A 15790-nucleotide genomic window follows, 5' to 3' on the forward strand; every position below is an offset into this window, starting at 1 on the left:
ATAATTGTTTTATTGATGAAAATTCTTCCTAAAATACCGCCTAACAAATAAAACAATATTATTAAATCATAAAATGCAAATAAAGAGCCATTTCACCATTTCCAAACGAAATACTTATGTCCTTATTATAACATTGAAGAGAAACCCCTGTTTCTTCCAATTCATCAATGTTGGGGTCTTTGGGAAGGGATAAAGATGGAATGTCAATTTTTTTTTAATGTAATCTCTAATAAAACCATTAAACCATCATGGGGTAAAAAAGATAATAATATTGGAGGGGTATTTGCCATATGGACATACAGTGGCGTAACTACGGGGGGCATGGGGGCACATCCCCCCCCCATCGGCTGACAAAAAAAAACGGGGAAAGGGGGAAAGGAGAAAAAAGGGAGAAAGAAAGAGAAACGTAGTGGGAAAGAAGAAAATATTATTCATTATAATGTTATATTATATTATAATTATGTTATGTTACATTACAACTTTATGAAACATAATTTGCCCAGGGCCTACGTCTTATTTTATTGTTCCTGGTGCTCGCATTGTCTGTTTAACGAGATATATAATCCTGTAACATCCCGTTTTCAAGTCAATATAAACCAAATATATTTCCTAGCACTTGAGTTATCATTGTTTTATGTAGTGACATATGCTTCTTTTTCATGACTCCAAAGTGATTGCCCCATGTTAAGGTCTTCGTATATATGAAACATTTCCTGTCCGTGATTACGTTCGCATTAATGGATTGGTGAGATATGTCTGCTCTTCATGAATTCCTAAAATCAGTCCTTAAAATGTCCCTTCTTCTGATCTAAATATAAAAAATTTTCAGCTCGCGCTTCGCGCTCGCATCGTTTGGTTAATGAAATACGTATGGTCCTAGTTAATTCCTACAAAGAAACCTTAGAATGCCCCACTTCAGGTCTGAATTAAGTTTTCAGCTCGCGCTTCGTGCTCGCATTGTTTAGCGAGACAGGTACCTATCATGATTACACAAATTGATTATATTGTCCCTTTTTAGGTGTGAATATAAAAAAATGTCAGCTCGCGCTACGCGCTCGCATTATTTGATCAGTGAGATACATATCCGTTTAATGACATTGTCTTTAAAATGTCTCTATTAGGTCAGTATAACTGGCAACTGGCAACAGCTCACTAGCGCACTCACTTAGTGATTCAAAAATTTTGCTGGTGCCCCCCCCCCCCCCTCCCCAATGCTGTGACCCATGGTACGCCACTGTGGACATATCAATGACAATTCCCTGCATATCTAAAAACATGATTGCAAAAAAATGCCAAAATATTTCAGTCATCCCCCCCACCCATCAACACGGATTTACGCCAGTGGAACCTTGTAGAGCACGGGCAAGACTGGCTGCAGAAACTGAGCTAACCACTTCCACCACCGGATAATGCAAAAATTCGTCGATCAAGACAAACAGGTAATCTCCTAACGGCAGTGGACCACAGAAATCCATGCTAACGTGCTGCCATTGACCGGGTGGCATGGCAGACATAACCCAGGAAGCCAAAAATCAATTACCATTATATTATGTTTGTTATTTGATAAAAAATGTATTATATATGAATGTTATGAATGCAGAAAAAGCAATCAAATTAATTGAAATAAAATTAAATAATGAATGATTGTGATACAATTACTAACAATAATAAGTAGGGGTTGTTTTATTGTCTCGCCTGCATAGCAGAGCGAGACTATAGGCGCCGCTTTTCCGACGGCGACGGCGGCGGCGTCAACATCAAATCTTAACCTAAGGTTAAGTTTTTGAAATGACATCATAACTTAGAAAGTCTATGGACCTAGTTCATGAAACTTAGACATAAGGTTAATCAAGTATTACTGAACATCCTGCCTGAGTTTCAGGTCACATGACCAAGGTCAAAGGTCATTTAGGGTCAATGAACTTTGACCATGTTGGGAAAATTATTTTCAAAATCTTAACCGAAGGTTAAGCTTTTGAAATGACATCATAACTTTGAAAGTATATGGACCTAGTTCATGAAACTTGGACATAAGGTTAATCAAGTAAAAGTGAACATCCTGCTTGAGTTTCAGGTCACGTGACCAAGGTCAGAGGTCATTTAGGGTCAATGAACTTTGGTCAAGTTGGGGGTATTTGTTGAATTACCATCATAACTTTGAAAATTTATGGATCTAGTTCATGAAACTTGGACATTAGGTTAATTAAGTACCACTGAATATCCTGTGCGAGTTCCAGGTCACATGACCATGATCAATGGTCATTTAAGGTCAATGAACTTTGGCCGTGTTGGGGGTATTTGTTAAATTACCATCCTAACTCTGAAAGTTTACAGATCTAGTTCATAAAACTTGGACAAAAGAGTAATCAAGTATCACTGAACATCCTGTACGAGTTTCAGGTCACATGACCATGGTCAAAGGTCATTAAAGGTCAATGAACTTTGGCCGTGTTGGGGGTATTTGTTGAATTACCATCTTAACTCTGAAAGTTTATGGATCTAGTTCATAAAACTTGGGATATAAGAGTAATTATCAAGTATCACTGAACATCCCTTGTGAGTTTCAGGGCACAAAACCAAGGTCAAAGGTCAGTTAAAGTCAATAAACTTAGGCAATGTTGGGGTAATTGTTGAATTGCCATCATAACTTTGAAAGTTTATAGATAGAGTGAATGAATGTGGACATGGGTGTAGTTGACAAGTCTTAAGTCACCGTTCAAATGTCATTTATGGTCAATGAACATGGTATTATGTCATTATATGAATGGTGTTTTTGTGAATGATTATTTTATAGTAGTTTTCAAAGTTAGCACTGCTGCTATATTAAATCGCGTAATGCAGGCGAGACTGCCAGAGGCGTTCCACTTGTTAATTTATTTATTTATTTTTTTTTTTTAACCAAGACACAAAGAAGGAAACATTACTGGATGTCTTTTAACTTTATACCACTGTTTCTCTGACAAACACATATGAGGCACTGTCGCTCCCCCCCATAAAAAATGAACTCAATATTAGCTAAAACTGTGTACCTTTCTTTCATCACATGAAGTGCGAAACATTCACTTTTTCCAAAACCTGTGGGGTGAATTCCCAGGATATGCTGTTTCTTTCCTTGACAACTTAGAGCGAGGATCTTCCTTTGCTCATCCCTTAATTTGAATGTCAGCAACTCCTTTTCTATTTCATCTATTACCTTCTCCATCTTGATCACGTGTGGGGATTTCGGCACGTGTATTTGTTTGTAAACACAGACCGGCATGACTCATATTGTTCATGAATATTCATAGACTTGGCCAAATTTGCGCATGCGCCCTATGTCCTAGCCTCGGTATCGATCGGCCATTTTGTTTTCAAAATCTGTGAATATCTCTATAAACTCGTGGATCATAGTATGCTATGACGGCATTGTCTGACAATCTCGACTTGAGCTCCTGGAACGCTTCCCTCTGCTCTGCTCACCATGTCCATCCTGCGTCTTTCATGGTGAGACCACGGAGAGGCTCACTTTGCGCTGTAAAATTGTTGATGAACTTGGCACTGTAAGTCATCATGCCAAGGAAACTGCGCACCTGTGAGGCGTTTGTTGGTGGCTCAGCAATGCGGACAGCTTTGACTTTCTTGGGGTCAGTTGAGACTCCCTGAGATGAGAAGATGAGACCAAAGAACTAGATCTGCTTGACACTGAACTCGCACTTTTCCCAGTTGTTTTTGTGTGATCGCAGGAGGCAGTTGAAACACATCCTCGCCTCTTGTGCCAGCTTGAATCTGTCTTCGTAGGGCGTTTGCTTGAAGACCTTGCAAGCACTCAGCCTATCCTGTCCCGGCGTCTGCTGTTTTTGGCTTTTACCTTGCGTTGTCAGGGTGGTGCCATTTCTCTTGGGTTGCGTCTTCGAAGATTGCGTTTTCTCCTTCGTGGAGGACCGCCCAACGTTTTAGCCAAACATATTGTTGGCCAGCTTAGCGGCCTTCTCCACGAAGGTTGTCATTACTTTGAACGTCGGGACTGCGTTGTTTTCCATTAACCTGTGTGCTTGCTTGGCCCACCCTGACTGGAGATGGATGGGCAGAAGCTGCTGTATCTTGAGTAAGTTATCTGAGTTATTAACGTTTGCCATATAACCCATTTGACTTAGAACCATCTGACATCTTTGCATGTCTCTAGCCAATGACCACAGCCAAGCCCCATGACTTTATTTGGGGGCGATTTAGGATTTTCTTTAGATGGTCCTGGGCTACCACGTAAGGTTGTCCAAACTGTTCCCTAAGTATTCTTTTGGCTTCTAGGTACCCAAGGTCCCCACCCATTAGAACACAATTCTCAATACTACTTGCTACCCCTGAGCAGTATTGAATAAGATACATCAACCTTGTCCCATTATCTGCAATCTTTCCCTCTATATTGATTTCAAAGTTGTTAATGAATGACTGGTAATCTATTGGTTTACCATCAAATATCATCAGATCAGGTTTTGGGAGATTTACAGAAAGATTCAGGGCCTGAAAGAGCTTAGGTAAATCTATTCCCTGTGTTATGTTTGATTGGTCTGCCATACTGGGGCATTAGGGTTCAGATTAGACAGACCTTTGTTATCTTTAGCTACACTTTCAGTTGGTCACTCCTCCTTTTTTGGTTCCTTATTTACATGATATGGTACATGTACATGAATCATATCATTGACATCATTGTCATTTCTTACCTTTAACTCAACTTCACTATCAATATCTTCTAAGAGCTGAGCTTCTACCTCAGTGTTTTCAATTTCATTTTCTATTTCCAAAGCGTCCAACTGTTCTGCTCCTGCTTAACTTCCTGAGCTCTCTTTAATTGTTCTAACTTGAGCTTGGCGAGAAGCGCTTTCACCCTGACATCCCTAAGCTGCGAAGAAGATGAACTCAAGCCGCTTGCCCTACTGGAACCTACTGATGCGACGAAGATATTAACATTGCCCATACCCATCCTGACTGGCATCAGAGAAATGGTGAACTTCTACTTACTTGACCTTGCCGAACCCACTTGGTTTATAGCATCTCTTGACTTGGAGGTTACCTAGATGCTGGAGATCAAGCAGCCACTTCTCCCAATCTGAATGCAGGTCATTGGTTCATCCCAGTCCATATTCTGCTTGCACATAGCTTGGAGGACCCTCTTTCCTTTAAGAACTACTTGTCCCAGAAAGCCACTTGGATCGTAAATTGAACTAATCGTTGAAAGAACACCTCGTCTTGAGAATGAGTTTGCCTTCACCTGTATTCTGAAGTTGAAGGTGTCATTCTCAATGTTCCAGGACACTCCTAGCACTCTTTCCAGCACAAGCTTGTCAATAGCTAAGTCCAGATCTTGCAGGCTCTTTGCTCGTTCATCGACTGGAAAACTTTTCAGGACTTCTCTGCTGTTTGACACAAACTTGTGCAATTTCAGTCCTGATTTTGCAGAACTCGAGAACTCTGACATACTCTGCAGCGTACGCCCCAACCGAGTGATGTTCTCATTGCATACAGGTCATCCTCTCCGCCAGGGAGTACTTTTTGGGGTCGAATTGCTCTCGACCAGTTGTTTCCTATTAGCAAGGAAACCTTTATGGATGGATTGTATGGCATCAACTCATCCGCGATCGGTGCTAGATGCCTCCACTTCTTCAGAACTTCTGCCTTGGGAATTGTGACCGCTTGGCTGGAACCTCTTGTCTAGTGTAGCAGGACGGGAGGTGGATAACTGTAGACTTCTGGAAGTCCCAAGACCTCAAGACCACTGATCTTCTGACAGCTAATGCGAGCACTCTCGTGCATTGTTGTCAACATAAGATCAGTCTCAGGTCCTTTAACACCCAATCTGTCGCAAAGACCACTGGAGACAAATCCAACATTGGACTGGTCATCAAGGATCACGTATTCAAGGAATTCCCTTGATGGATCATCACCCTTCCTCACCCAAACCGGCACTGTCATACAATGGTCCTTTCCATCTTGGTCAGGAAGATCACAGATGTTGGTGCAGTTTGAGCTAGCAGATTTTTTTTCTACCTTCTGTCGGTGTAGGCAGATCAAGTGGTTTCTCTTACACCTTTTACATTCCCGGCATTGCTTGCAGTCCATCCCAAGGTGGTTACTACTTTGACCACATCCCATTAAAAGGTACTTCTTGAAGAAGAATGTCTTCTTGTCCTTGTAATAGATGTGCTTGAACTCTGGGCAGTCATCGATGTGGTGATCCTTATCGCAGTAAGGACATGATGATGATTGTCTATGCACCGTTTACTTCTCCATATTATTTTTCAGCTCTTTCAAACCATTATTTGTACCTTCTCTCTTCTTCATATTGGCATAGACTTTCACAAAGCTATTCATTCTTATCTTAATATAATAATTCATAGTAGTGGTGAACAACTGCTCTGATTCGTTCCTACTCAAATGACCTGATATCAAAACCTCCCAACATTTCTCAGTGAACGTTCTTGACCTTATTGTCATTTCTAGGATTTCTTTGGCAGATACACTAGTCCCAACAAGTTTTTGTATGGACAGTTGTTTTTTAACAGCAAATTATATATCTAGAGAATTGGTACACTTTGTCTGATACCCTGTATTAACCCCTTTCTTTTGATATGTCATCCAAACATTAGTATAGGCTAGAAATACCAGTATCACTATCCTCAATTTTCCAGAAAAGAAGAATGTCTCGTAACTGTTTACCCAACTGTGACTTCATTCTTGTGTGTTTTTTTAGGAGGGCAAAAGGCACAAAGGCAGCAACATATCAATAATACATTTTTTCTTCCTTCATCATTGACGATCACCTTCTTCTTGTGCCCCCTTCTGAATTCAAAGCTGCCTCATAAATCTCCAAAGTACATCTCAGTGTGTATTGCAGAAGGCCCATTCTCACCAGTTTTGTTGTTATCATCTGCAAGTTCAGCAATTCTTCCCGTGATGTCATGATTTCGTCTCCACATCTGAATTTGTGAAAGCTTTGGAAGATGGCACTGTTCATCTGTTGGCCAACACAATTCCCTTCACTTGCAGCACAGTCCCAAAGCCCTAAAACTACAATCTCTGCAAAGTCAGAGAAGGCTAATTTGGTCACGCTTACCGCCAAGGTCAATCATGAAGAACTTTTTGTAAAGGCTTGCGTACTGAGTCTACATTCACGAAAACATGCGAGCACTCATGAGGAAATTACTTTAACCTTGTTTCGCTCTCGTAGATGTAGCCGTTCTGTGTGACGTGCTGACACAGAAGTGAAACATAGTCACCAGGTTCTATCACAGACTTTGTTGGGGCCTATGTCACTACAACAATTCACACCAGGGGTGAAGAACAACATGAGTTATTATGTGCTTATTTCATGCTGCTTCACTCTTGCTTTTCTATCTGTGAGTGCTGGGTAGTAATTCTTGATAATTCCATCCTCAAATCTCTTGCAGCTTCCTCTGTCTTGGCAGCTTCCATATCACATCTTGTTTCTATGTAGCTTATGACCAGAAAAATATTCAAATCAAGCTGCGAGGATGGGAGGACCCATGCTGATGGTGCACTCCCTTATCATCTGATACTGGGGTGGACATGCCATTTGCTGTTTGGTATTTGGTTTCATTTGTACTTGTACATGCCTATGAAAACTCATGTGATTGAGATGTTAGTCTCTAAAACCTAACAGGATTGGTTTTATGTTATTGTGGTGTTCATCTCTAAAACCTAATAGGATTGGTTTACAATCAGATACAACTTTAACAAAAGGGTGATAAATTCTAAATCAGAACATAATTAGGTAATTCTGGTTAAACATTAGACAGAATAAAATGTGTAGTGGGTCGGACAAGGAGTGTTTGAGAAGGACTCCCTCATATTCCAGGCCCTACTGAATGGTATTAATTACTGCTTCTTTTGATATTAAAAGGCAGAGATTACGTCCTTAGGAACAGTAGTCGTGAATGCAGAGATGCCAACCTAAAGGGATGGTTGTCAGGAATATTTACCATATTTGTCAGGAACAAATGGGAGTTTCTCAGGAACATCCCGCGAAGTAGCATCGTTTATACGCTCAACCACCCAATGATTACATGTACATGTATGTATTTTGTATTCAACTTCTGAAGTCTTGTCTAATAATCCAAAGCTAATTTTCTTTAAGAGTAACCAGCAAATAAATGAGGCACCAAAAATATTCAAAAATGTAATGTCTTTCTTCAATGTCAGTCAAAATACAGTTGAAATATCATGTACAATGTACCAGTCCTCATTAGTCATTGAGAGCCCTGAAAGTGGCTCCCTTCATCCGCTTCAAATCTTCACTTGTCATGTTCTGGTCAAAGCATTTTCCTTTGTAGTTGGCTTTCACGATCAATATGCTCTCCAAGGTTTTGTCACCCAAGTTGGGCCTAAAGTCTATCAAGTTTTTTCTCACAAGAGAAAAAACTCGCTCACAGTCAGCATTGCTGTGGGGTATTACAAGTCTTCTACAGTCATCGCGTCCTCCGTGTGAAATTGAAACATCCAGTTTGCACGCTGAACAAAAGATGTGGTTTTTACTCACTTTACTTGGCTTTAAAACTGGCCACACAGCAGAGTATTCCATTTTAAATGTCTGCAATCTCCTTTTTTTGGTAGGCTGTGACTCCATTTCGCCTGCGTCCGTAATTCTTTTGCGCGATTCCATGATGTTAACGATGTTAAACTTTCAACCACCAAGACGAATGCTACTTCGAAGTTTGAACTCGCTACAGTGCAATATGCATGCAATACACGTATATGCAGCGCAGTGACGTGCCTAGCAGTAGCACTGCACTAGCAGTTACATGCGATTACCATGTCACACATGTGTTCATGTGTACAGTCAATCGCCATTGACATTGTGCATGCATGAACCGCGGCTTGCACTCCGCACTTCGCTGTGTATTCAGCAGCAGCGCGCGGAGGCGCTTGCAATAGAAATCTCAGTAGAGAAACTCCCGTTGGTTTACCGTTGGCCACACACACGCTGCATGCACGATACATGTATACACAATACACGCATATACATGCACAATACACAATACACGCATATATACACATGCACCGTAAAGCAATACACAATACACATGTATTGTAGTTGTTTTTTCTGTAACCTTTTTATTGTTGCCGTAACACCGTAATTGGAGGAATAAAATCGGAACAAATACGGCAAATCCCTAACGGTTGGCATCTCTGTGAATGCATTAATATATGATTGTGTAGTTACACTTTCAATCGCTTTTCAAAATCTTTCACCATTATGATGCGTTACAGTTTTGAAATACCAAACATTGTTTGACAAAGGGTCAGCTGCACTATCATTAGTGGTACCGGTACGCTGGCCTAGTACACAGCCTTAGTTTGCCTGACTGCCCATGTACAAGCCAGCTGAGGTAAACCTACAGAAAATAACAGAAGAAGTGTAAACTGATAAACCTGACGAAAAAGGATGAGTGACATGAGTCTATATTCAATTCAATTCAATTTATTCAAATTCCATTCAATAAAAATACAAAATACAATATCAGAGAAATACATAATTGGTAACAAAGCAATTAAACATTCTTAAATACAAAATGAAATTTTGGAGACTGCAAAAGACCAAAAGGTCTTGACGAGGCAGACCCCGAGTGCCATCATGGCAATACGTACATTGGCATAGGTTATCATAGGATGATCTTTAATACAACACAATAAAAGGACCAAATGGTTTTATCAATCGGTAAAAACATGGAAATTACCAGAGCGCGAAAAACACAATCTACCTTATGATGGAGGAGAAAGAAAGAAAAGCAAGGTTTATTTCATACTTTTTAGAAAACCTAATTATGGGGATGGATTGAGTGCCACACAGATTCTTTCCTGCTATAGCAGATTTCTTTGAGGACAGTCTAAGAAAATTGTCATATACTTGTATGCCCCCTCTTTTTCATATTTGCCGTTTGTGCCCAGTCCTATTCCAAAATCTTGGTTCCGCCACTGATTTGATATTTGCGCTTAGACTGTATCACAATTACACATGCAATTTTAATTTCCTAATGCACACTTGCTTTGAAAAAACCCAGACATGGTGGACGCAACAGTGAAAGAAATGCATGCCATGTGACCAGCTCATAGCCAATCAGTTGATCAGGATCCATCTATCTGTCGTATAAAAGAAAAAGATGAATAGAAATGCCCATGCTGCTTTTCAAGATGAAATACACAATTCTAATGATTTCATGTACCAAATATGTAGGACTATTGTCAACCAATCTAGCTTTACTAAATAGGTTCATTATTGCGGACTGAAATAATCGCTAGAGGGTATTCATTTGTCTCGCAATAGTAGATTGCGAGACAAATGAATACCCTCTAGCGATCAATCTAGCTTTGTTTTATGAAATTTGGTCAAACAGCACAGCATTCAGCTCAAAATTACAAGTAGTTTAAAGTCATGAAACAAGTAATTGAGTTGAGGGAATGACTTATTAAGTTGAGAGGATAGTCAGAGAAGAATTTAATACTTATTCTAAGTTGGTGGGAGCAAATAAGGGGAAAATATGTCACTTTAGAGGCTCTATAGTAATACTAAAAATAATGATTCTAGCAATGTGTCTTTTGTCCGTTTTCTTTTAATTCTGAGCCAGTACCCCTTTTGATTCAAGGTTGATTCGTATTTTCACAACTTTTTATCATACGATGTTGCATACTTGTTTTTATTGTTAATTTGAGATATGCAAAATCCAATTTTTCGTTCCCTAAGTATTCTAGAAACGAATTACTTTAGAAGGGCCAGCTTGTAAGTTTGAATTATCACATTTGATGTGTTTTGATTTTGAAAGTTTGTCTAAAAAAAATTATAAAACAGACCAGGGGCGTGTTTATAAATTTGTTATAACAAATTCACAATAACGGTTTAAAGCTCTAAAATCATTCAATTTGATTGGCTGATGGTAAATTTGTTGTAAAAATTGTGCATTTATTATAACAATCTTTATGAAACAAGACCCAGATTAACATCATGGTGATGCCACAAAAGATATTAGGCTGCTTAATTAGAATATTAAGAAAATTTGATTGAAAATGATCTAACTTTTTCAAATGTGGCAGGCAGGGAATTGTGCTGTAGAGGAAAGCATTTCATGAAAATATTTGTTGGAAATTTTGGTTTTTTATACCACTGATATCTTTAGTACCAGATTGTCTGAGTGTTCTCTCTTTTGTTGATGGAAGATGCTCATATTTGTGAGAACTCACTACAAGAAGTACACAAGATAACTAGATATATTTGTTTCAAAAATTATTTTAATTGTCTTAATTTCTTTTACAAAATGAGCAATATTTATTCCTTGAAAACAATAGAAAGTTTTCATTCATATGTACAATGCACGACAAGAATAGAAACAAAGCAAATTAATTATGTAATTGGTCACAAAATATTTGCCATGAAAATAGGGATTATCAGAAATATAGTGTATACTTTGTATACAGGACATGTACAGTGTGATATATGATACTTTACTTCTCTAAGAAATAAAATCAGACTTCTCAGATAATATTATACCTACTGTCTTGCCAAGTATTTTTTTTATTAGTAACACAGCAAGTTTTGGGCAAGTAATATTTGCACTCAGTGAAGGGAAGCTTTTAGAGAGATGGAGAGGGAAAGAATGAGAGGAAGAGATGAGAGAGCCCTCAGAATGAAAGCCGGGGAGGGAGAGAGAAAGAAATGGAGGGAAAAGGAAAAGTGCAAATTAAGGGAGAGAGAGGTAGAGGTAAGAGAGAAAGGGAGAATCAGGGGAATAATCAGCAAGAGAGTAAGCAAGTAATGACCATTGCTGAAAGTGATTTGCAAAAAAGATACACTATCATTTTCGATCTGGATGTAATATCATTTTCCCATAGTGAAACTCCAAAAAGATTGCATATATATTCATATTACAGAGGAAGTGACAGTTTGTATCAAAGTCAAAAGGTAATTATTTACTACATTAGAAATTATTAATTTTAGATTTGGGAGCTCCCCCCCCCCCCCAATTATCAAGTCAGACAGCAACAGTCTTAGTATGTGGAATTAACAAGATGAAGAAATCAAGGGAAAAGAAATACAGCCAGAAACAGGCAGAGGGATTCATAGAGACAGGTAAAGGATCACAGAGAACAGCAAAATGATTTATAACTACAAAGTATCAAGTGGCGAGTGTGATACAAGAGATACTGAATTACAATATGATTCATATAATAGAAAACTGTTTAGACTGACCAGCATAATCAGCAGATTGCACCTTTTCTGTGTATCAATGTTTTAACAATTAGCCTTTTAGTCCTAAAATATACACTACATTATAGCCTCATTGCATATATTTTTGTATATACATCCAGAATACATATATTCATTCATTCAATAGTCATTATATTTCTGAAAGAATGTTATCCTATAACAATTATCAGTGATTGTGATTTACAATCTGACATGAAATCATCTTCATTCTTGCTGACAATTGTTTTTTTCTAAGGAATTCCCATAAAAAAAGAATTTAAAATAAATTGTACCATACAATACAACCCATAATAGCCTCTACAGAAACAATATCTCACTCAGCCTAAAATCAGCTATGTCATAAATAATATTGATAATAATAACAAAAACAATCACAATCTAGGATCCACCTGTGTTATGACATGATATACATTATACAAACTCACACCCTTCATGCTTTTCACATACTGTAGGGAGGTCTTTTAGAAGCGGTAGTAGAAATGCATGACTTCAAAAATAGAAAATGGCAAGCAATATACACTTCTCAATCACTTTATGACTGCATCCATCAAAACTATTTAACCCTAAAACACAGTTTTAAAGACGTTTAATTCAACCATTGTTGCATTCAATCAATGTTTTGTTGGTCACTATTATCTATTCAAAGAAAAATAAATCTGGTATAAACAAGCAATTACATTTTATTTCCAGTCATTCTAAAGAATATGAGCAGGATTTGTTTTAATTGCATGAGCTTCATTCTAGTGATGATGCAGTATAGAAAGGATTATGGTACATGTACATGTACATTGAATCAAAATAGCATCTTACAACATGTAGGTGTTTGATCATCCACATACAATTATGAAATATTGTTCTTGGATAAGTAGTAAACTATTTCAATTGACATGGAACTGGCATGTAATGTCACTATACAAAGCAATCTTGGCAGAACAATAGCTAAAACAAATGAACCATTGATCCATGACAAACCATGTATAATAAAGAGAAATTGAATATATACATTTTCCTATTTACGGTACTCATTTCAGGTTACTATACACATTTTATACTGTAACAAAGCAAGCTTAGCAACTGACCATGGGACTTATTTCTTTTTACAGTTGATCATACACATGCAATCAATCATAAAAATCATCCTCATAGTCAATTGCTGAGCTTCATGTTACCAGGCCTAGATCACTTGTCTTGATAAAATTCAGCATCAGGATTTTAAAGAGATTAAACGGATAAAATCCATCATGAAATGTATACATCCTTGTTCAAGCATGGTCAGACAAAGCTCTCCAAAATGTTTTGTAGTATTCAAACATGGTGAAACAAAGGCCACTTATTCATATCAATGCACTCTATACATACCATTCAAGAAACTTGATGTACAACTAATGTCATCATATTGATTTCATTGTGATATCACAACTGATGATGTATGATGTCATAATGATTTCCTCAATGACATTATGAGGGAATAATTCTCTTTCCAAATTTAATTGGCAATTTTAGCAATTGGGGAAGAGGGATCAACAAAGTTCTGTATGTGGAAAATCCTGCGAGACAAAACACATAAAATGCATAGAAAACAGTAATGTCATATCTGGAAAATTATTCCTTGTATGTGTCAAGAAGAGTGATGTCATGATTATGTCTGTGCAACTAAAGACATCAATCTGCCTAACATAAGAATTTGGCAGTTTTCTTTTGTTGCCTCACAATTGTTTCAATGTCCTTGTAACATTTTTTAATGATTCATATCAAATCAACTTTGAACACAAAATGTAGTAAAGATTTGTCACCCTCTCAGAGCCTTAACTAACATGCCTCTACCTTACATAGACCCCTTCCAAAAAATACACTAAAATACCACTTTTTCAGATGAAATTATTTCTTTTGTTTCATGTTTTAAATTCCTAATTTTACCTACGTAACAAAAGTAATAAACAAATTCAAACTCTTGACATTAATAGACATTTCTACCCACTTCCAGATATCCCAACTACTTGTAATTGGATAAGAGATTTTTTGATCTGCACCCAGCTCATTAAATATGCTGTCTACATCATGTATATCACTTGGATGAAAGAGGCTTCACTTTGAAGACATGCCTAGTGTTGACTGTTGGTGAAAATGAATTCCAATCCTGTTGAATAGTAGGCATCATCATTCTCAGAGTTGGGACTTCCCCATATGATGTAATATGGACATCCCCCTATGATGTAATAGTAACATCGATCTGTACTTGGCCTGTATCTCCTCTTAATCTTTCATCTGTGGAAGACATTAAAAAGAAATAAATCAACTAGAAGTGCAATTGTATTAGAATGATGTGTGTGCAATGATGTGGGAATGAGATGAGATGAAGAGGATATGAAGAGCTATGAAAGAAATACACATTAAAGGAGAATGAAACCCTTGAAACCAGCTGAATCCATATCAAAGAGAAAAATCAAAGAAACATATTGTTGAAAGTTTGAGGAAGATTGAACGAATAATAAGAAAGTTATGAGCATTTGAATATTGAGATCACTAATGCCATGTAGATCCTCCCATTGGCAATGCGACCAAGATCTGTGATGTCACACACGTACAACTCCCTCATTACTTTAGTACTTATTTCACTTATATTCTCACTTTTATAGAGTCTATCACAAGGTGAGGTGTTCTCTTTATGAGAGGACAAGTACAGAGGTTTCACAACATTATATCATTGATGAATCGTTTGTCATATGATTAGAACGAGCAAAAAGAGATGTTTTGGGGTATATTTTCAGTGTCCAAAAGGGGAGAGTTGTTCATCTGTGACATCATAGATCTTGGTCGCATTGCCAATGGGAGGATCTCCATAGCATTAGTGATCTCGACATTCAAATGCTCATAACTCTTCTATTGCTAGTCCTATTTTACTCAAACTTTTGTTGATCTTATTCTTTGATTTGTCTGCTTTCACAAAAGCTAACTTGCTCCAAGAGTTTCATTCTCCTTTAAAGGCTTGGCAAGAATTGAACACATTGGATGAGTATTTTCCGCATATGTGGTAATTTATCATGATACAGTTTTCATTTCAAACTTTTAGCAAAAGCTGGAAGTGCCAACGACGTGATATTATGATGATACAATATACTTGCCTCTGAGAAAAATCCTTGCCAGCCAAACTTTTTTCAAGCAGTAAATTTTTTTTGTTGATATATCATCCATGAGCACTACAAGAATACGCGTGTTGGTATTATATCAAAATTTTCTTAACGACATTGACAACCAAGCAAAAAATTGATATTATCATTCAGTGCAACAAAAGAAGTAGTTTTAAAAACCATTAAAGATATAAAGAGATGCTAATAGTGTCAAGAAGGTGAAATTAATCTTTGTGGGTTCTCTTTGGGTAACATAGGAAGAATGCTATATACACAACAATGGATAAATTTTCAGGTGCTTTTTGACATTAGAAATATGACAGAAAAAACAGATATTTTGTCATGCATCTGTGTAGCCTCATACATGGATTTCTCTGTGTAGTGCATTGGGCTCACAACATAATAAAATAAG

General features: G+C 37.6%; 2 protein-coding genes across 3 annotated transcripts in view; both read right to left on the minus strand.

The window, feature by feature from the left end:
• Positions 1–5047: 5047 nt before the first annotated feature.
• Positions 5048–5452, minus strand: LOC129253697 (uncharacterized). Its single transcript, XM_054892112.2, has one exon. It carries the CDS (start codon positions 5450–5452, stop codon positions 5048–5050), a length of 405 nt encoding a protein of 134 aa, XP_054748087.2.
• Positions 5453–11256: 5804 nt separating this feature from the next.
• LOC129253696 (protein spinster homolog 1-like) overlaps positions 11257–15790 on the minus strand; it is a 29007-nt gene continuing 24473 nt past the window's right edge. For both annotated transcript variants that reach the window (XM_064106938.1, XM_064106942.1), the window contains exon 12: positions 11257–14515. In XM_064106938.1, the coding sequence (XP_063963008.1) occupies positions 14504–14515 (12 nt within the window). In that variant the 3' untranslated portion in view covers positions 11257–14503. The remainder of the gene's footprint in view (positions 14516–15790) is intronic.

The sequence above is a fragment of the Lytechinus pictus genome, chromosome 2 (assembly GCF_037042905.1).
Source record: "Lytechinus pictus isolate F3 Inbred chromosome 2, Lp3.0, whole genome shotgun sequence".
NCBI classification, from domain to species: Eukaryota; Metazoa; Echinodermata; class Echinoidea; order Temnopleuroida; family Toxopneustidae; genus Lytechinus; species Lytechinus pictus.